Source organism: Podarcis filfolensis (genome assembly GCF_964270895.1).
Source record: "Podarcis filfolensis genome assembly, chromosome: 2".
In the NCBI taxonomy this organism is placed as follows: Eukaryota; Metazoa; Chordata; class Lepidosauria; order Squamata; family Lacertidae; genus Podarcis; species Podarcis filfolensis.
This window is the reverse complement of record NC_139605.1, coordinates 102277880-102300069: the sequence shown is the minus strand read 5'-3', so window position 1 is coordinate 102300069 and position 22190 is coordinate 102277880. Positions and strand designations below refer to the sequence as shown.

The window sequence follows — 22190 nt, the reverse complement described above, 5'->3', positions numbered from 1 at the left end:
TAGTCCCAAACATCTGGAGGGGCGGAGTTTGCTGATGCCTGCACAACAGGGATGCCTGTACAACACCCAAGTGCCTGTGCTGACTTGAAAGTCATTTTCTAAGCAAAACGTCATTTCCTACGCTTTCTCTTCTGTTCTCCTTTTCTTCCAGCTGCACTACAGTCCAGCTTCCCCCTTCCACATACATGCAAAATAGTTGTCTGAGCCAGCAACTCAAGCTACAAAGGGCTGTGCGGGTGAAGCAATGCAGTTTGCATCGGAGGCTGATCTTTCTCAGATCATTTATACAGTACATCACAGTCTGAGATCCCTCACAACTCACTTTCCGAATACTAGGTAGTATGTATGTTTGATCATCAGAACAATCAAGCTTGAATCTGAACACAAGATAAATGTCAAGACTTTTTTTTCTTTCTTTCAGCAAGCAGAAATCTATTTCCCCTAAATCAGCTTCCTCATATTTATTGCTCAACGTTATTCAGACAATACTTATTTAGCAGAACCACTGCTTTGAGGATGAAAACTAAACCACTTCTCCATTCTTGTTAAAAATGCTGAAGTGCTTAGTGTTTGTGTGTCTCCCTTTAGTATGTGGTATGAAATATTCCTGTTTTTAGTGGTGCCTATTTCTATAATGCTGCCCATTTGATTAACCTCTTTTTTCTTCTTTCAGCTCATTCAAGTCTACCCAACCTGGATCACAGGGGTGGTAAGAATGTTGATCAAAAAGGTAAGTTTCTCCTTCAACTTACAGTAGTGAGATTCAAAATGCTATACTAGAATAGATGGTATGTTCAACTATATGTATGTAAGATCAGTAAACCATCTTAGCCTTGGCGCATTGCAATAATTCTTACTTACTTAGTGCAATAATTCTACTTTATTTCAGTTACTTATATCTCATTTAAATTGCTTTAAAAACCCACAACAAACAATATCAAAATAGAAAAGGTTATCAGGATCCTTCCCACAGGGAAGTTGGTGGTAGAATAGCCCTGTGGTGGGGGAGAAGATAGTGAAGGTCTGTGTTTCTCAACTAGATGACACCCCCAAAGGAGTGTATGGAACTATTTGGGGGGGAGGGGTGTTTCCAAAAATACTATAAGTACAAAATTAAAAATCACAAAATTTCAATCCACTTGGAAATTAAAAAAAAAAAGAATAAGGAGAGCTAGGTTTGAAGGGCTGTGGGATATTTATGTTAGCTAAAAGTGGATGTGGGTTTAAAAAGGTTGAGAAACATTTGTTTTGGGGGAGGAAAATAAGGCGGACTGCATCCCTCCCTCTCTCTCACACCTGATGTCCACCCCACAAGAGAGTTAATGGTATATCACTTGGGGTGAGGGGTGGAGAAGTCCAGCCTCATAAGGTCCTGAGGTCTTTCTTCACCTTTCTCTTTCCTGGAAACCTCTTTGTATCAAACACCAATCTGAGCAGAAAATATAGAATCATCTGATCCAAAGTTTTGATTAAGGCTTACGGAAAAGGAGCTTGTAGAGTAGGGATTTTCTCTATGTGCTGGGTTTTACAGCTATATATTGTGACATTGCTGCTGTTAATTTGTAGCATAGGTTTCAATGTCTGTTATGGTCATGTATTTCTCTCTTTTTTGCTGTAAACCACTCTCTGAGTGTGTCTGTACAAGAGCAGAATATAAGTGAATTGCTACAATTGCTACTGCTAATACTATTCTGCCCAAGCTTTTGATAACTGGTAAAGACCTCGAGGTTGGTTATGTGCTACACACAAAGATGTACATAAAAGTTCTGACACAGCAGGGATTGTTTTATTTTGGGAAATGTTGATTTGTGAGGGGGGATTTGAAGTAAAGCAGGGGTCAGCCAACTTTTTCAGCAGGGAGCCGGGTCCACTGTTCCTCAGACCTTGTGGGGGGCCGGACTATATTTGGGGGGGACGAATTCCTATGCCCCACAAATAACGCAGACATGCATCTTAAATAAAAGGACACATTCCACTCATGTAAAAACATGCTGATTCCCAGACCGTCCATGGGCTGGATTTAGAAGGTGATTGGACCGGATCTGGCCCCCGGGCCTTAGTTTGCCTACCCATGAAGTAGATATACAGGGTGTTCTACCTCTCTTCTCTCCCCCCCCCCGCTTTACAATGTCCACTCCAACTCACTCCTGAAAGCTGATTCTCCCCCTCTGCAGTGTCTTTGCCCTTATGGAAGGGATGAAGGAAGGCTGGTTAGGGTCAGGATTGGAGTAGAGAAGCACCAGGGCAGAATACGTTTGAGAATATCATTTCCCCTGCTCCAAATCCCCCCACTGCCATTTGGAATTAATGGAATTCACTGACAGAAGACACTTAGATATTTTCAGAGGTTATCTTATCAATTCATGGTCTAGTGATTTTGATCAGGATGTCTATATGGAAATACCGTGTTCCGCAGGCACTCAATGCCACAACGCAAAAACCAGCTGCTGGGGAGCAGAGCAACAGTGCCCGAATGCATTTTCCAATTCAGCACACAGCATATTCTAAGGAGTTTTTTGCTTCTTGACTTCTCATTACAGTTGTGCCTGACAATTTCGCTACTTGCTCAGGGTCCAAAGCTGTTTTCAGCATTTGCAGCCATCCAAACGAAACCATCATAGGCGGGAATGTGATCCTGGTGTGCTACTACTCAAAGACTGATTGGCTGCCAATTAACTACACACTTTTCAGAAACCAGAACAAGGCTGTGGGCTATGCAACAATGAACAGGACAGAAGAAGGGGCTGTGTTTAACCTCACAGTCATGTCCACCAGCGATCTGGGTGAATATAAATGTAAAGTTCAAAGATTTAATAAAACCCAGTACAGCCGTGGACTCAACATTACATTAAGAGGTATGTGTATTTTCTAATATCTCGAGAGTTCTGGTTTTAGGGTGTGATCTTGAAAAGTGTCAGTTGGGAATCCTCATTGTGTTCTCATCAATTATGAGCCTGCCGTGTTGAGAACTTACAGCTTGTAAGAACCCAAGAGCCTGTCATGACAGGTGACATTTGCACCTGAAAAGCCAGTGCGCCCAAATTCAAAAAGAAAGACCTCTGTGCACAGGGCCAGAGTCTACATTTCCCATACAAACATCCATGGCTAAAGAGCAAATTAAAGGTTAAAAGGAAAATGCACTTAAAGACATAAGAATGGGACACACACACAAAAACAACAACCTGGGACTAAACACCAGCAAAAACCAGGGATTGCCTGGCAGAGCTTTGAATGGAATATGGCTTGTATGAGAACAGTCGTCTCTACTGACAGGCTTAAGGCTGCACCCATGGTTAAAAAGCATTGGCTTAGGCTAACTTCCTTTCTGTGAACGGCACAGAGTTCTGCTTATGAGGAAATGGAAGTTTCTTCCCCCTTGCAGCCTCCTCCCAAATCTGTTCCTAGGAATTGGAGAACTATTTGTAATGGTGTGGGGACTGTACTGTACATGAAAAGTTGCCAGAATGCCCCCTCTTGCACAAATTTTAAACAATCTAAAATCTATTTAGTTGCTGTTGTTGTTTCATTTTACTTAAAAATGCATCCCATTTGGACAGGAACCTCATCCATGTTTACCTGCATGTTTTCGCTGCAGCAGTTGGTCCCTTACCTTTCCCGCGCCAACCTGGCCACAGTGATCCATGCAACGGTCATCTCCAGGCTTGACTACTGTAATTCGCTCTACGCGGGGCTGCCCTTGAAGCTGTCCCAGAAACTCCAGCGGGTACAGAATGCTGCAGTGAGGCTCCTCACGGGGTCTCTGCCATGGGAGCATATTCACCCAGTGCTTTTCAAGCTGCACTGGCTCCCGGTGGAGTACAGGGTCAGATTTAAGGTGCTGCTTTTGACCTTTAAAGCCCTTCACGGCCTAGGACCCTCGTACCTACGGGACCGCCTCTCCTGGTATGCCCCACGGAGAGCCTCAAGGTCCATAAATAACAACACCTTAGTGGTCCCAGGCCATAAGGAAGTTAGATTAGCCTCAACCATAGCCATGGCCTTTTCAACACTGGCTCTGGCCTGGTGGAACGCTCTGCCTCATGAGACCAGCGCCCTGCAGGATCTGATTTCTTTCCGCAGGGCCTGTAAGACAGAGTTGTTCCGCCTGGCCTTTGGCTTGGAGCCAATTTGATTCCCTCCCTCCCTCTCTTTCTTTTTTCTTTTCCTTCTCCTCCTGCGATGAGGCTACATTTTAATATTTTAATGTTCCATTATTTTAATGTTGTATTTTATTTTTGTTTTTAAGTTGTAATCATTCATCTTGTTTTTATTATTGCTTGTAAGCCGCTCTGAGCCCGGCCTTGGCTGGGGAGGGCGGGGTATAAATAAAAAATTATTATTATTATTATTATTATTATTATTATTATTATTATTATTATTATTACCTAACATCCATATGATTATATTTCTCCCAGTGGCAGAAGAGAAAAAGAATAAAAACTTGGTAGCATACATTGTGCCTCCCTTGCTTCTGCTGCTGTTGCTGCTAGCAGTAAGTGCAGCAATTGCCCTGCTGATTCTTCCTTGGTGTAAAGCAAGTAAGTATGACTCAGCTTTACCTATATGAAGATCCCTTTTTGTTGTTTTTTAGACTTTAATTTCTGATATCACACTACTGGCCATCAGTCTATCTGCCTACAACACATTTAACAGTCCTGTGCAGGTTTTTCTATTAGGAAATGTTTAAATGTTATAATTAAAGTTTAGTTTTCTTTCCTGTTTTGATTCAGTGACCAAGGTTCCAAAAATTGTGATGTGCTCTTGACCCATTTTTGAACACATGCCGAAGTGCCCAGTGACCTCTTTGCTTTAGCTACCGTCACTGCAAGAGTGCAAAAGATATGAACTGCACAAATAAGCTTGAAATGTTAAGTTCATTAATCTTATTGGAGAGGTTAATTCAGGGGTAGGCAACCTAAGGCCCGTGGGCTAGATGCGGCTCAACTGCCTTCTCAATCTGGCCTGCAGACGGTCTGGGAATCAGTGTGTTTTTACATGAGTAGAATGTGTCCTTTTATTTAAAATGCATCTCTGAGTTATTTGTGGGGCATAGGAATTCGTTCATATTTTTTTTTCAAAATATAGTCCAGCCCACCACATGGTCTGAGGGACGGTGGACCGACCCATGGCTGGAAAAGGTTGCTGACCCCTGGGTTAAATGGTTCCAAACGGTTTTTCCAAAGGGAAACAAATGAATTGCTTTCAGATACTTCACTTCTTTAAACAAATCTGTTGTGATTTGGTGCTCTTTGGTGAAGGTCTTGCACATTTACTCCACCTGGTTTTTAGTCATTTTGGTATATGCCCACAGAAACCCAAAGTTTCTCGTCTAAAAGCCCCACAACTTCATAATGATTTTTAAGACTGGAAATTAGATTATCAACAATTACATAAAAACATCTGTCTTGAATAGATCCTTTGGATTTCTGCCACCGTTTCTGTCATTTCATCATGAAATTATTTCCTCTTCTTAAGCACCTCTCTGTAAATTCTGGCTTGATATTCATGATATTGGCAATAGCAATGCCACGGAGTGGGCATTTTCGTTTTCTTGAATTAAGGTTAATTCAGCTAACTAGCTTTTAATGTTATTGACATCAGCGGCAGTATCTCAAAGCTTATAGCAGTTTATGTCTGTAGTCAACTGAAACCAGCAACTTTTACCAGATTGGTGCCATGATTATGCACTTGAATGATGTGTATATTCCAAAACACCCCACAGCACAAAAGATGTCTGTAGAGACAAATTTAGCTTATTCAAAGACTCCACAGCAATGACAATCTTATCTAAAGGAGTTGCAATTAAGCATACAGAATCCACCCATGCCCTCCAATATAGGGTTGCCATATTTCAAAAAGCGAAAATCTAGACACAAATGTTGCTGAGCCTTTTATTTAGTTTTGCCCAAAGTTGTTGAACTTTTTTTTTAAAGGAAATTTGCCAAAACCTACACTTCCAATGAGGGACGCGGGTGGCGCTGTGGGTAAAACCTCAGCGCCTAGGACTTGCCGATCGTCAGGTCGGCGGTTCGAATCCCCGCGGCGGGGTGCGCTCCCGTTGCTCGGTCCCAGCGCCTACCAACCTATAGGGACCGCTTACTAGCGGGAAGGTAAGCGGCGTTTCCGTGTGCTGCGCTGGCTCGCCAGATGCAGCTTGTTACGCTGGCCACGTGACCTGGAAGTGTCTGCGGACAGCGCTGGCTCCCGGCCTCTAGAGTGAGATGAGCGCACAACCCTAGAGTCTGTCAAGACTGGCCCGTACGGGCAGGGGTACCTTTACCTTTACACTTCCAATGTGGGTTGCCATACATCTGGATTTTACCGGACTCTAAAGCGATTTCTGTCCAGAGACGGCCAAGTCCCATCTATGTCCAGGAAATTTCAGGTGCATGGCAACCCAACATGTGTATCAGAGAATGTAAAAGATTTCCAACACACTCTTTCAGAATTCCCCGTCACTGGGGGCTACGACAACAACAAAAATAAATAAATCAAAAAGTTGCTGCACTTTGCCCAAAAAGGCATTGCTTCCTGGCAACACTCAGCACTCCACACAAGCTAAACTTATAACAAGCATATGATTTTTTTTTTAAGTTGCAGCGTCAAATGCATTTAAAGGCAGGTGTTAGTCAAGGGTGTTAGTTTCACCTGTCTAGGTGGAAAGTGTTTTTGCAAAGCATAGCATGATATATGATACATATTCATTTTTTATTTAACATATCTTCTAACAACTTAAATAACGGCTTGGATCTCAATGTTCTGAGAGACCATATACTCCCATACAAATGTGCCTAGGATTTGAGATCTAGGTAAGAGGCCTTTCTCTTGGACCCATCACCCTCCGAGACATGTTGGCGAGGATACAAGAGAGGGCTTTCTCAGCGTGCTGCTGAGGTATTGGGGGAGGGGATGTTATTGGGTTGTTGTTTTTATTTTGATTATATTTTTTGTGGTTTTATATTCTGGTTTTGTTCTGTGAACCGCCCTGAGACCTCTGGGTATAAATTCAATCACATCAAATCAAATCAACTCCCTTCCAAGGGAGGCTAGGCTGAACCCTTCCCTGGCAAGACAAACATATTTCTGTCTAGAAAATTCATGGCGCTCCTAAACCTTCTGCGAGTCATGTACCCTAGCACATGGTACACACAAATATTAACTTAAGGTTTGAGGGAACAAGCGCTTCGCATTTGGTTTTACACTCACAAAGATGAAAAGTAAAAAAAACCATGCAGATTTATTCTGGTGTGCTGACTGTACTGGCAAACTAATTCACAACGAAGCATTCGATAATGAGAGAGCAATCTTTCCTTACCTTGAGTAGTGCTGGTGTGGCGACATCTTTGTGCTTCGGCAGAATCCTTATCAGCTTTTCCTCCTAATAGAAGTGCTTGAGCATCTGACAGCCAGCTTTCACAATGTCACTCAGAATCACACAGCGATTTTGAAACCAAGCCTAGGTTGAATTAACTTCCCTGACCTTTCCTCACTTTTCTTTCGCCCCAGATCGCATCTGCACTCCACGTTGTTAACTTCGCCTTGAAACGTGTTCTAGGCCAAACAAGAGGCGGCGACATGCATTCTCATGCAAGAAGCTTCTTTTTGCCACTGTGGCAATGTGAACTGGGGCCTAGTCATTCTGGTCTCCATGCACCTTAATCCTATTCATAAAGGCCTATAGAAAACCCGGGGTTTAGCAACCTCATAGCCACCTCTCTGGTCCACCGAGCTACCAAAATTAATCTCGTAAAGCATCGCTTGGTTTTTCCGTCTAGGCCCGGGATTTTACCCCTGTTCCTTACTTAGAACAGACTCGCTGAAGTTATAGACACGCCTAACTTCGGCTGATTCATTTCAGTTGGTCTTCTCTGACTAGAATGTCACCAGTCAAGAGTAGACAACATGGAGTTAGTTGGGCCAATGGCCTGACTAGGGATGAGGCAGTTTCCTATGTTCCTATGGGCGTGTCCTGGAGAAAGCCTTGAGACTTGTAAAGATAAGCATCAAGGGCTGCATTGGCACCCAAGGCCTGAGGTCCCTCACCCATGTATGTAAGACTGGTACAGTGGTACCTTGGGTTAAGTACTTAATTCGTTCCGGAGGTCCGTTTCTTATTTGAGCAATTTTAAAATAGTTCAGAACTACATACAGAATTGACATTTTATTTACTACATTTGGACCCCACCTCCAAAGAACTCAAAATACAGTAGTATAAAAACTACTTTATATATAAAGTAAATTAATACAGTGGTACCTCGGCTTAAGAACTTAATTCGTTCCGGAGGTCCGTTCTTAACCTGAAACTGTTCTTAACCTGAAGCACCACTTTAGCTAATGGAGCCTCCTGCTGCCGCTGCACCGCCGGAGCACGATTTCTGTTCTCATCCTGAAGCAAAGTTCTTAACCTGAAGCACTATTTTTGGGTTAGCGGAGTCTGTAACCTGAAGCGTATGTAACCTGAAGCGTATGTAACCCAAGGTACCACTGTATAGCACATTTGTTTGATTGCTAAGTTGAAATGGTTCTGATATTTAGAGCAAGGGCAGGCAACCTTTTGTTATAGGCCTCATCCCTTGATCAGGGTGGCATACTGGCAGTGGGCAGGGCCTGTGAAGATTGACCTTACAATTAACCCTTACTGCCACCCACTTTCCCTCTCTCTGCATCTCCCTTTCCACCACCCATCTTTCTCCTCCTTGTACTAGGGGAGGGACAACCTTGGCAAGAACATGCAACCTTCAGAGGGCTTTCTCCCACTTCATCCTTCAATTGCTCATCCGTTTCAGCCCATGCACATTATTTTGTCCATGTCTCTCTGGGCTCCCCCAACTGCATTAAATTTGACCCAAATTCGTCACCCGTGACCTAGAGCCAAGAGAAGAGGATGCACTTCACAGGGGAAAGAGAGGCCTTCCTTATCAGAAACACATTTTAACCCTATCACTGTATTTTGCTTATATTTCACAGGAAAACAGAGTACAGGCAGCAAATCAGCTGTTGTCTTTTCAGCCCGTCGCCCAAGCAGTGACAATGGTGACGTTTATGATACTGGTAAAGACCAAGCAATTCCATACCCTCCCAACATTTCTCCGGGGGAAATAGGGACGTCCCATTCCGTAATGATAATTTTACTATTTATACCCCACACATCTGACTGGGTTGACCCAGCCACTCTGGAAACCAAGACAAAGTATTCTATTGAAAGAAACAAGATTTGGTTCTAGGAATTCTGACTCTATATGGCAAGGGGAATGAATATTTTACAAATCCTTTGTTGTAACATCACCACAGGGGGTAGGGGGGGTGGAAACACACACAACAAATCTTTTAGGCACATGTTATAAAGGACATTATAGCTCATACGGAAGCAGCACATGATACCCTGCAGTGTGTAGAATGACATGTGCCAATGGGCCAAACCGTATAGCCAGCTGACTATCAGGAGCTTGTGCAAAGAGCTTTGAAAGCTGGCTGAGAAGAGAGAATAGAAAACAGGACTGAAAAGAGTTGCAGTAGGCCTAAAGCTGAAATCATAAGGCTCAAGAACAGGAGAGCCTGAAGATTTATGTAGACTAGTACCTCCCTGTGTTCCAAAGCCTCAAGGTAGGTATTTTATGAGGGGCATTCATGGCAACTACAGGTACTTTTCTCATGTAAGTGGAACATATTTCTGAAAAGAGCTAATAAGGAACTCTTTCATGTGAAGGAGTAAATGCAAAGAACTGACAAACCCAAATTCTAATAACTCTTTCCTGAAAAGGGATATATAGAAAAGCAATTTTAGCACTTCCACAAGTACAAAATATGCCCTGTTTCATTCCTATCAATCATTAAAACCTCATCCTGGGAATCATGCAATTGAGAATTGTATTTAGTATTTCCCTGTATCTTAACAGAGATTTAATTTCAGTTTTGTTAAATAGTCCCATCACATTCCTGACCTTTCAAGACCATGGATTTAAGGATGAAGAACATAATTTCTGATTTGAGGCAGAACATATAAAAAATTGAACTGTTTTTGCAGGCCAGAAATGCCAGTTAACTCATCTTTTCACTTATTCTTTCTTGCATTCTATTCAGTATATGAAGAAAATGAGTATTGCAATGTGAAACATAAAACCAAGGAGGAAGACAACAGAAATGGTAAAGTCTATCTTGAATTCCCTAAATAAAGCAATGCTAGGTTGAATACAGGTTTGCCCTCCTGAGTTGGACAATCTTACTAAAGGCAAACTACTATATATTAGGGTATGTGCACTAGTGAGTCATACTAAACAAAGAAATAAGTGAAACAGGACTACCAGCATGCAGCTCATGCACCTTATGGTTAAAAATAATGTCCAAACTCAACCAATATGAAAAAAATTTCAAAACTCCATGAACTTTCATTTCAAAAATTATGTTTTAATGTATTATATATTTGATGTTAGCCGCCCTGAGCCCGGTCTTGGCCAGGGAGGGCGGGATATAAATAAAATTTGTTGTTGTTGTTGTTGTTGTAGTAACACAACTGTTATCTTGTGAAGGATTGCAGCCTTATTATAATGACTGCTGCAAACTGGTATCTCACAAGATGCTGTAACAGGTTACAACGAGTTCTTAAGGAATTCTGGCCCTACTGAAAAAGAAATATTTTACATAGAAGAAATGGAGCATTTATAAATAGGCATTGCCCCAGCAAATAGGTAGGAGAAAATTAACATAAAAAATGTATTTTAGACACATATTACAAATACCTTTACAGCTCATGTTATAGCAAAAATGTCTTTTAAAAATGCAAACACTTGAAGATACAAGTTGCTATCCACAACTGACACCAAAATTAGCAGAGAATGCACATGGCAAGTACTACTGGATTGCACCCTACATTTTGCAAGTTTAGATGGGAAGGCATGGAAGGTCCCCCACTGAAACCTGGAACTATGCTCCTTCCCTGAATTACCACATGAATGTGATGCTACCTGTAATAGTTATGGAATGGCAGGATATACCAACATGGAAACTGATATGACTAAGGTTATGTACACATTATGCCTTTAAAGCATATTCAAAGCACTTGCTCCCTCAAACAGTTCTGGGCACTGCAATTTGTTAAGGGTTGCTGGGAATTGAAACACTGGGAGAGGTAAACTACAGTTCCCAGAATTACTTGATGTAAATATTGTGCTTCAAATATATAGTGTGCACACAGCCTTTTGGGACACGGGTGGTGCTGTGGGTTAAACCAAAGTGCCTAGGACTTGCCGATCAGAAGGTCGGCGGTTCGAATCCCCGTGACGGGGTGAGCTCCTGTTGCTCGGTCCCTGCTTCTGCCAACCTAGCAGTTCGAAAGCACATCAAAGTGCAAGTAGATAAATAGGTACCGCTCCGGCAGGAAAGTAAATGGCGTTTCCGTGCGCTGCTCTGGTTCGCCAGAAGCGGCTTAGTCATGCTGGCCACATGACCCGGAAGCTGTACGCCGGCTCCCTCGGCCAATAAAGCGAGATGAGCTCCGCAACCCCAGAGTCGGCCACGCCTGGACCTAATGGTCAGGGGTCCCTTTACCTTTGCACAGCCTTTTTTTAAAAAAAGTTAAGTTTATTTATTATTTATTCTAGTGATTCTTGGTGGGGATAGTACTGTGCAGTATGCAGAAGTTGTCATCCGCAGATAAAAAGGTACAGTTCCTTCCTCATTATTCACAAGCAACTGGGTTTTTTCAGATTCTCCGATTATGTCCATTTTGATCATGTTTCTGCCTGTAGGGGGTAGGCACAAATCTTTAATTTACTTACTATTTGTCATGTGTTGAAAATAGTACCCTCTTTTTCTCTTAAATGCTAGATAGCCAATTCAGCCACTGGAATGTCCAAAGTTTGGTTCAGACAAAAGCAAGACTTGGTCTCATTTTGTTGTCGTCGTTTCCCCCCCCCCCCCAATACTCTACTATTTCCTTCTATATTACAGACCACCAGAACCAAGCTATGGTTTACAAATGTGGTTTGGAGGACATGCACAAACCATAATTTGGGTGCAAAAGAGAGGGATTCAGAACACGTAACGGGAGGAGGAAGCTTACAAAACTGAAGCTCGAGTATTATATCCAAAAATAATTTCTAGTGATTTGCAACGCCTTGGGGAAAAAATATGGGGTGTAGGAAGGAACCACAAACCAAAAGGCATACTACTCTGAGAGTGTAGAAACAGCAGCGAAACCTTCATTTTTTCAATAATATATTATATATATATATAATATATTGCACTCAATTTTTTTTTTGCAGTCACTGCCTTACTCCCCACCTAATCTCTTAAGAATTGTTTTTCATATATTGATTAGATTACCCCACCAGTAGGAAGCTGCCAATTGTTCCTCTAAACCTGACTGTTTCCCAGTAGCTTTAGAATATTCTTCAACAAAGCCCATGTCCGTTTGTTTGTCTTTACAGGACTCTAGTTTGATACCAGTTGTCTCGAGATACTACAGCCAAGATGATACAGCAGATCTAGAACCTTTCCTTTATCTTTTGACAAGTTCAATATTACCTGCTTGCCCCTGCTACATGTCTCCAACCTGATGTTCAGCATTTCTTCAAACTGACACAGCAGCAATCAAGGAAGTGGAAAACCACCACCTCACTTCATTGGTTCCAAGTCTCCCCCGCCCCCCACCCATTCAATTACAATGGAGAATGGTTTTGCGTATGAACCTGGGACACTTAAGCTAATGTATATTCCAGTTTATGAGAATGCCATTTATATATGCTTATGTTGGAAATGGAAGCAGAATTAATTTGGCTTACAAGTTTAGGATGGGTCCATGTTCAGATGATAGCTGCTCCACTGCACACAAGTCATCCATGCCTATTTCTACTACATAAAAAGACAAATTTATTGATCAACAGTGCACTAATTCCTTTCAGATGGAGATGTTGCTATGTTGTGATAAAATTAAGATCTCCTGGGGTCTAGAAGGCTCCAAACTGCTAGTTATCAAAGGATCTTTATATCTTTGCTTGCCCTCTGCTTCTTAGATGTTTTGTAATGTTACTATGAACTGAAAGCTGTGGCTTTCCATTTGCATGGTTTTGCCTCATCTTATCGCATGATGCAAGAGAGCCCCCTAGCGAACAGAACAATGTACAGTGGTAACTCAGGTTAAGTACTTAATTCATTCCGGAGGTCCGTACTTAACCTGAAACTGTTCTTAACCTGAAGCACCACTTTAGCTAATGTGGCCTCTTGCTGCTGCCGCCGCGCCACCGGAGCATAATTTCTGTTCTCATCCTGAAGCAAAGTTCTTAACCTGAAGCAATATTTCTGGGTTAGCGGAGTCTGTAACCTGAAGCATATGTAACCTGAGGTACCACTGTATCAGAAAAAGAAGTCAATTTTCCTGGCTTTTGTTAGCTACAATCAGGGGAAAGATCCATTCAGTCTGGAAGGAGAGAATTTGTCTTTATTGTAAGCTCAGATGTTTTTAGCTGCTGAAATGTACTTAGTTAAGAAGTCCTTTAATCGGGATATATGCATCATTTCTTTCATTGTGGTGTCTCTGTTCCTTAGCTGGACCACACCATTCTCTAGTGTGGTATCACTGACAAGGATTGTGAAGAGGATACTCATTTCATCATACCTGCAAACAAAAAAACAAGCCTGTGGAACTGGTGCTCTTGTATTCAGTAGCAGTATGACAAATTTGTATTAGGGGAGGCACACTGAAAGAATCCGCTAGGCATTCTGTACATTAAAAACCAGGACTTTCCAGGAGTTTGTGGTTTTTAAAAATAACTTACAGAAATATTGCTATAAGGCATTCACTTCTCCTTGGAGGGGGGGGTTGTTTACTAATTGACCTGTTCAAAAGATTTTCAGGATTCAATGTTGCCATTGTTAACCCAAGATCAATTTCATGCCAAGTGAGTCACTCAGTACTGGAGCAGATGAAGGTAATGTAGAGGTGAAGTTTGCCCACTGTCTCTAAGACAAGACGATGAGGGACAAACTGCACAAGGCTCCTTCTTTCCCAGCCACCGTTTACTATCCTGTTCATCTCCCACAGGCCACCACCCTGCTATCCCTGAACTTTTAAGGATACAACAGAGAGCATGAACAGCCTTGGTATTCCCATATCTTGCTTTCCCAACCTGAGAACAGCAATAGAAGTCTATACCAATTTGTGAGCCAGTGTAGGAGCCACAAAACAGTTTAGGGCTTGCATGTTGGTAGGAGAAAGGCTGCAGAAGTGTGATGACCCACTGCAAAAGTATTTGCAATGCTAAGATAATAAAAAATAGAATTTCTCAAAAGCAGTTCAGGTATTTTTTTTAAGGCAAGCAAGACAGTGTACTGAGTATATTGTAACAAATGATTATTAAAACATGGCAGTGAGTCAACCTTGGTCACCCTGTTGGAGGACCTCCACTAGGGTTGCCATATTTCAAAAAGTGAAAATCTGGACACAAAGGTTGTTGAGCTTCTTTGGCTAAAAATGAGTTTTTGAGCTAATTTTAATGAAATTTGTCAAAATCTACCCAGACACTGTTTACAAGGGCAGAATACCGACTACATCCGGGAAATTCCAGGTGTATGGCAAGCCTAACCTCTGCAGAGAGTGGGACAGTGGGAGCGGGACCTTGCTCCTGCTCTTTAATCTCTCTTCAGCTTTTGATACCATTGGCCGTGGTATCCTACTGGCTCTGGGGAATGGGAACTGGGGGTGCTGTGTTACTGTTGTTCTGGTCCTACCTGTGGGCTGAGTCCAGAGAGCAGCATTGGAAGAGTGCTTTTTGGCTGCCTAGTGGTTACACTATGGGGTGCCGCAGAGTACTCTCTTATCGCTAATGCTACGTAATAGCTATAAGAAGCTGCTGGGAGTGGTCATTAGAAGTTTTCGGGAAGGGAGCGATCAGCACTATTTCTCCATAACATCTGAATCAGGAGAGGTTATGTGGTCTCTGGACCAGTGCCTGGATTTTATATCACAGTTTTATCCCCACATTGGGCAAAATGTTCCTGCATTGCAGGGGGTTGGAATGGATGATCCTTGTGGTCTCTTCCAGCTCTACTGCTCTACGATCCCATGTTTCTTACTTTGCAAAAAGCTGCTCCAGTGACGACTGCACGGTTTCGAGATATCCAGGCCAAACAGAAATCCCATTTTCTAACAATTCATTGAACAATCCCTTGCACACCTACGAGAAGGAAACACTGTCAGTGACTGGAATGTCAAACTGGAAATCAAACATAGCTTTTTAATTATAATAAATTAATTGACAGCATTAATGATGTAAAAACATTCAAGATACATTCTGGAGGAGAAAGAGCCAAAAAAGAAATCACCTAATGCCAACAATTTAACCTTGATTCATTTACCTCAAATATATTTGACATTTCCTTGTTTTTGGCAATAGAAATTAACTTAGGAACCAATGAAAACATTTTTCCTCTTTATTTTGTATACAGTTACTTTGCTTCCTAAGCAATTAATGCTAATCCCTCGGATCATCAGCTGTGCGAAGTTTATCCCCAGTACAACTCCTGCAAGAAAGTAATAACTAGGGACAAGATTTATACGTGCCTAAGCAAATGACTCTGAGAACCTGCACATTTGTGCAATCCTACTTAAGTAATCCATTGCTTGGCCAAACCAGGCCAATGCCTTTCATAGCAGCTAGGACAAAAAGATCGGATGCAGCATTTGAGCCAAATGAACTGAAGCTGTGCTTATCTACAGTAAAACTCCTGCATTAGAATAAAATAAGCATACCTACTTTCTTACCTTACCTGCCTCAGCTCTACTGTAGGGCCTCTTCCCACATCCAAAGCTACTTTGATTGGCGTCAAACATGGGTGAAGCTTAAGTACCTGAAATACAGAACAGTAAAAGAGATACACAACCATGAAACATTCCCAGGACTAAACAAATCACTGGCAGTATGTAATGTTCCTTTTTATTTTTGAACTCATGGGAAATGGAGCCCAAGCCAGGGAATTAACATTGCCAATTAAGCCCAAGAAAGGAAATGGGAATGTTTACATTCTCAGGACTGCATGCTTCCCCTGCCCTTCCTGTATGGCAAGAATGAGGAGCTTGCCAGCTTAACTCCCATTTTGCTTGACCAGTTGGTTGTGCTGTCTGAACTGATAAACTGGTTAACATTAGCAATGGCTGGTTAATACTTCTAACAAATGAAGTAGGTTTGCTTAAACTAACCTTAGTTGAGTTCAACTACAGTTCTGGCTGCATATAACACATCAAGCTGCACTTAAAGGTAAAGGGACCCCCAGTCGTGGCCGACTCTGGTGTTGCGGCGCTCATCTCGCTTTATTGGCCGAGGGCGCCGGCATACAGCTTCTGGGTCATGTGGCCAGCATGACTAAGCTGCTTCTGGCGAACCAGAGCAGCGCACGGAAACGCCGTTTACCTTCCTGCCAGAGCGGTACCTATCTATCTACTTGCACTTTGACATGCTTTCGAACTGCTAGGTTGGCAGGAGCAGGGACCGAGCAATGGGAGCTGACCCCGTCGTGGGGATTAGAACCGCCGACCTTCTGATCAGCAAGTCCTAGGCTCTGTGGTTTAACCCACAGCGCCACCCGCGTCCCAAGCTGCACTTAGTAAGGTAAAGGGACGCCTGACCATTAGGTCCAGTCGTGGCCGACTGGGGTTGCGGCACTCATCTCGCTTTATTGCCCAAGGGAGCCGGCGTACAGCTTCCGGAACATGTGGCCAGCATGACTAAGCCGCTTCTGGCGAACCAGAGCAGCGCACGGAAACGCCGTTTACCTTCCCACTGGAGCGGTACCTATTTATCTACTTGCACTTTGGCGTGCTTTCGAACTGCTAGGCTGCACTTAATCAAAGGCAAAAACAAACTTTCTGAACTCAGTAGCATTTGAGCCCGGTGCTTGCTGCTGTTCATTCACTTGGCACTGGAATATGCTTTATAATGGTGAGTGAATATGGGCGATATCACCTTTTATAGAAAATTCAATACCCTAATCACATAATGCAATATGCTAGGTCACAATCCAACACAAGAAAAATGCCCATTAGTTTTCATCTGTGTAGGAGTGACCCAGGTGTTTTAGTTATAGGCTGCCACAGTGTATATTAATTTTTCAACCTCCTAGCTGGCCTGCATATGCATTAAGAGGAAGATCACCTTTCTCTGCAGAGCTTTCTTCCTTGTTGAAGCATTTTCAGCCAACTGCATACCATCACAGAGATATGCTAACACACCACAGTCCAGATTGCCACTCACAAACAAGATATGAGGAACAACATTCTTCCTCCCATCTCGACCCTGAAGGAGAAACAAAAATGTGCATTTGGCAATCTTTAAAACCCAGGAATGCATTCTACAATAAGAAAGATGTAAAGAAGCAGATTAACTTCCATTCACTTGACATGCTGACTCGATCAAAAAAAAAAAGAGTTCACGGTGATGGTGGGGGAGAAGGGGAAAGATAGGTTAAAAAGTGTTTCTTAAAGAGCTGGAATGTGTGATGAGCAGAGAAAAAGTGTCTACATATTTCATTTGCTCATTTCCAATGAAAGAAACATGCCACTCGGCACCTGCTGCCTTCCTGCTTGCCACCTTCATGATAATTCTGCACTTAGTGACTTCGAATTGGGGAATTGCTTCTACTTCGAGTCTTGTTGCTCATTTATAGTCTTGAAACTGTCCCCCAGGCAAAGTTTTTATCCCATCTGCTTCCCTTGAATGTATATTAGTTAAGCTGTGCATATTGTAAACCACTTTGGGAGCCCTTGTTTGGGGCTGAAAAGCTGCCTAGAAATGCTCTTAAAATAAAATAAATTTAATAAAACTTACATGCAAACTGGATTCTTTTCCTGTATACATTTGTAGAAGTTCATTATCCCCTAGATTGCTCAGAGTTTCTATGACTTCCTTCCCCCAAGGAAAATTATAATAGAGATTGCTTCTTCTTCTTCCAGATTCTTCATCATGATGCTCACTACTGGTGAAGCTGGACGGGCTTATTGCAAACTACAGAAAAGTAACAGAAGGATCTATGAATGTACAATGTCATTTATGCCAACTACACTGTGTTTTTTCCTGGTCTAAACAGAAGCGTCTGCATTAATGTTTAACCTTATTCTCTAGTTAGCTGTCTTTTCACTCTGACAGAAAGTGGCATGTCTGTATATCGGCTGTGGCTCAAGAACAAACGAGACACACATTTAATGCACAACAACCAGTAGCCACTATGCTGTGGTCACCAATGTGACCCCCATGAGTGCACCCACACCTTTCCTTCCTGGGCAATACAGCGTCCCTATCTTTGATGCAATTATGCATGAAATAAGCAATCCATTATAGCCAATAGGATAGGTGTTGCCCACCACAATTTCTCCAGTTTGCAAAAGTGCTCTCAAGTCCTAAACAGGCTGATGACCCCTGCCCTGGGGGCATTATTAGAACTGTAGCAGGGAGCAAGGGAGAAGATTAGCCCTTTCCTTCCCTACCTAAATCCTGGCAAAAACTGCTTCTTTGGCACAGTGCAGTCAGAAGTTCCACAACCTACTCCAATGCAAGGAATAGATGGAGTGTATATCAGTGGAGACAGGGTGTGGAGTAAAACAAACATGGGGAAATTTCAGCTGTAATTTCATGGGGGGATGGCATGTGTGAGGGTGAGAACTTGGCTGATAATTCAAAGCACAGGAGACTAATGCCAACGCTTCACAACTTCTCATGTCAGACGGAGATCAGAGGTGACAAGAATACTATCCTAACATTAGTGGGAAGGAACCATACACAGACTGTGAAAGACAATGTAGCGAGCTGAAGTATAAAACGCCATCTAGGATTGCAGCAGCAACGCCTTACTTTTCTTTTGCTGGACTATACTTTTCGTTTGGAAAGCTTGCAAATAATTCTACGTTAGTTGCCAGTCCAGAAGAAATTTTAGTAAGTCACATGCTTGCATATAGTTGGATCTAATTTTTAGTAACTGCAGGAGGCAGAACTACTTGCAAGTCTAATTGAGGATCTTGTTGGCTTCATATATTTTAAATTAAGCAAATGATTGTTTGAGTGCTAAAAGTGGGTTTGTTCATCATTATTTTATATTGAGGGCAATGACCTACAGCCTTTTAACCTTCTTCAGCAGCCTCCTTAGGGCATATAAAAACAGTGGCATACAATTCACTCTCTTTGTACCTTAAAAGCTTATAATGCAAGTACTATACTGAATACCTTTCTCCACCACTGGAGACGCTGTCGTAGCCAGTAGTCCAGCCACTGTCCAGCAGTTCTAGCAGAGCTGTACCACACTAGGGAAGTCATCGTGCTTTCACCTGTTCTTTAAACAACAGCAGGAGGCCATCAAATTAACACTTTAAAACACAAATAAACGGAAGAGATTGTTTTTCTTCCAGAAATAGAACAGACATGCAAAGATAAGCACCTGTGGCCAAATATTCTACCAAAGCCTATTTAGGAACGTAAATTACAGTACCTCATGTAATTCTCGTTTTCATTATTTCTTACTGGATGGAAACATACTCCTATCTGAGCAACCCCAAAAGGCAATCTCTTGTTGACCAGTTCCAGGCACTCAATGTATTGCTGTAAAGCACCTATCAATAAATAAATAAATAATAAAAAGGCTTCAGAATTCATAGGAAGTGTTAGCAGCTCCTATATGTTAATCTGTTTTATAATGGAAAAGAATCTGGAACATAGACAGCCTAGGGCAAAATTTAGCAACTACACCAAGTAGTGTCACAGCTATACACTACCTTTTCACACAAACTTACAATTACTTTGTTATATACAACTGTACTCTGGGTTACTTCTGAGTTCGGCGCTATGTTTTAAATATGTTTTGTGCCTGTATTTTCAGAGAAGTGTTAAAAAATGTACCTTCTTTCAACTGAAAGTTCCAATATCATAATATAAACGTGTGATAGAATAGACACATTCCAGCATGCACACATTCAGAGATACAAAAACCTTAGCTATATTTTCCAGAAGGGTAGCAGAACCTTAGCTGTACTTGCGGAGTTGCACATCCCATCAACTGCAGCACTAAACTTCAAATTGTGCGGGGTGGAGAGAGGCACTTTTGACAATATCTGCTGTCACACAACTTTGGAGTTACAGCTGCAAGTTTGGCAGAATTCATCGTAACTAATTCAACACAGCTAACTCCCCAGAACTCTTCCACTGTTAACCTAATACCCAAACGTGAGCATGTATTTGGGCATTGCAACTTCAGAAGCAGCCAATGCTGAATTCATAAATCAACCAGCTGTCTAAATGCCTGCATTTTCTATAATGAAATACAGCACAACAAGTGTTTCATATAACACTTCAAGATGCTGACTCTGAAACAAGGCATCTGCATAATAAATAGGTGAAATTTTTTTTATTCACCAAAGTTTTCTATTGGTATCTCATTAGTTATCAGTGTTTGTTGCTGCAAGTTACGAAACAGTACAAATGGTCATTAAAACAATCTTCTTCTGCTTGTCCTTATACTATTTTAATATCAGGTTTGTTGAAGAAGGGTTTGAAGACGACCTAGTAGGCATTCCTTTCAGCCAGGCTGTATATCGAAGACAGCACCTGGTTTGTTAATTGTGGAGGACAGCACTACTGCACAGCAAATCTGCCAACATAAACACCTGCATTTCGGAATAGTCACTAAACACTTTGCCAAATAGACCTTTGCCATCTGTTAAAATGACATCTTTCCTTTTTGCTTCTTTGTTTTTGGCTGAGCTGATGCTGCTCAACCTGACCTTTCTATCTTTAAGAAAGAAAAGAAGAGGAGGAGGAATTATTGCAGCCAAAGATGCAGGCTGAACTTTTTATAGGAGTGCAAAGAAAGTTTTTAAAAAATACTTTTTTATTCACCCCAGTCTTTTAAACATCTTTTAATCCAGGCTGCAGGTTTGCTTCATATCTCTCCCCCCCCCCTTTTGCAGGTAGAAAGGAACCTTTTTATTTATTTTAAAAAAACTATTCAGTTTTTCAAATTTTAAAATTTACAAACAATTGCCAAATAACCAAAATAAAAAGAGAATTCCATAGATTCCCCTGTACTTCCCTCCTCCCCCTTTGTGGGTCCTTATGTTAACTTTTTCGCTCCTGCAGATGAGAGAAGAAACTAGAAAGGAACCTTTTCAAGATGCTTTTGACCATTTCGAACGGCTGCCTTTTCACCATACCTTTCGTTCTCTGGTCTGCAAACCTACTATAAGAACACCTGTTTTAAGGGGCTGCCATCCTAATACAACCCCTCCATCCGTGATAAAACTTGGGTATGACATTCTGGGGAGAGAGAGAGAGAGAGAGAGAGAGAGAGAGAGAGAGAGAGAGAGAGATACCATGAAGGAGGCTGTCCCGCAGCACCCCAGACGCCTCCAGCATCTTCCTCAGAGAGCCCAGCACCTGCTCTTTGCTTAACTGGTCATTCTCCAACATTTCCCGAACGCCTCTGGGGCGCAGCGCAAGGAGAGCCTCGGCGGGCGGCCCTTGGCCCGCGAGGGGAGAGCGGCAGAGCGGGCCATCCACCCCCAGCACTTGCTCCCTGGATGCGACCACGGACTCCCACCACCGGGCGGCGAGGTTCTTCCTCAGCTCGACGCCCAGAGGCCCCAAGCCGGGGTGCTCCCCGCTCAGGTGAGAGTCCCAGGTGAGCTTCTGGGGACCTTCGGCTCCTCGCAGGAAGCGCCTCCTCTGACACAAGCCCAGGAGCGCTTCGGGAAAGCCGCGGGGCTCCTCGTCGGCGCTGCCGGGGGATGAAGACACAGGGCCCGCAGAGCCGCTGAGGAAACGCCCCGGCGGCGGCGGCGGCTGCCCCCCGCGCTCTCCTGTCAGGAACCCCTCTCCCTCCGGCCACCCGCGTCGGACGGGCTTTTGGACCCTGCGGAGACCGCAGCCACCGGTGCTGAAGAAAGAAACGACGCGGCGGGGTAACATGTCTCTTAAGCGCGGCGGCGCTCTACTGGCCCCGCCCCCTTTTTTTAAAAAAGAAACAACAGGCGAGCCGCGTAGCGCGTGCGCTGCTTCTCAGACCCCGTGGGCTGGAACGCAGAGGCGGGTGCATAGAGACGTAACTTCCTAGACGCAAACACTGGGCTGGTTTCCGGTTTCAGTGAGGGGGGGGGGTTTCCCGCTCTTTTGTGACCTGTAGGGAGAATAAGGTTTTGGTTTTTTCCCTATTATAATCTA

At 42.8% G+C, this 22190-nt stretch overlaps 3 protein-coding genes across 4 annotated transcripts in view; 1 reads left to right on the top strand and 2 right to left on the bottom strand.

Annotated features, from left to right (window-relative positions):
- PECAM1 (platelet and endothelial cell adhesion molecule 1) overlaps positions 1-7416 on the bottom strand; it is a 68845-nt gene extending 61429 nt beyond the window's left edge. The window contains exon 1 of the mRNA XM_083598691.1: positions 7316-7416. The gene's annotated coding sequence lies outside the window, so the exon portion shown is untranslated. The remainder of the gene's footprint in view (positions 1-7315) is intronic.
- Positions 485-14285, top strand: LOC310755691 (uncharacterized protein). 2 transcript variants are annotated; one of them, XM_083599001.1, is made up of 9 exons: positions 486-594; positions 674-730; positions 2541-2855; positions 4416-4538; positions 8968-9051; positions 10081-10143; positions 11598-11657; positions 12426-13121; positions 13355-14285. In XM_083599001.1, the coding sequence occupies exons 1-7, from the start codon at positions 552-554 to the stop codon at positions 11651-11653; spliced, it is 741 nt and encodes a 246-aa protein (XP_083455127.1). In that variant the 5' UTR covers positions 486-551; the 3' UTR covers positions 11654-11657; positions 12426-13121; positions 13355-14285. The 2 variants fall into 2 exon arrangements, with proteins under 2 accessions (XP_083455128.1, XP_083455127.1); XM_083599002.1 differs by lacking the exon at positions 4416-4538 and having other exon boundaries at positions 485-594.
- POLG2 (DNA polymerase gamma 2, accessory subunit) lies at positions 13417-22032 on the bottom strand. The gene is made up of 8 exons (XM_083598821.1): positions 21344-22032; positions 19468-19588; positions 19206-19311; positions 17817-17993; positions 17145-17285; positions 15763-15843; positions 15070-15170; positions 13417-13612 (listed from the first exon to the last, which is right to left on the bottom strand). Exons 1-8 carry the CDS (start codon positions 21936-21938, stop codon positions 13447-13449), a joined length of 1488 nt encoding a protein of 495 aa, XP_083454947.1. The 5' UTR covers positions 21939-22032; the 3' UTR covers positions 13417-13446.
- Positions 22033-22190: the final 158 nt, after the last annotated feature.

Coding starts and splice junctions, on each gene's coding strand:
- LOC310755691 (XM_083599001.1), top strand. CDS start 552: ATGCTGAAGTGCTTAGTGTTTGTGTGTCTCCCTTTAGTATGTG. Junction 2,856..4,415: donor ACTCAACATTACATTAAGAG/GTATGTGTATTT, acceptor TATTTCTCCCAG/TGGCAGAAGAGAAAAAGAAT. Junction 9,052..10,080: donor TGGTGACGTTTATGATACTG/GTAAAGACCAAG, acceptor CATTCTATTCAG/TATATGAAGAAAATGAGTAT.
- POLG2 (XM_083598821.1), bottom strand. CDS start 21,938: ATGTTACCCCGCCGCGTCGTTTCTTTCTTCAGCACCGGTGGCTGCGGT. Junction 15,844..17,144: donor AGAAAGCTCTGCAGAGAAAG/GTGATCTTCCTC, acceptor TCTGTATTTCAG/GTACTTAAGCTTCACCCATG. Junction 15,171..15,762: donor CTACAGTAGAGCTGAGGCAG/GTAAGGTAAGAA, acceptor TCCTTCTCGTAG/GTGTGCAAGGGATTGTTCAA.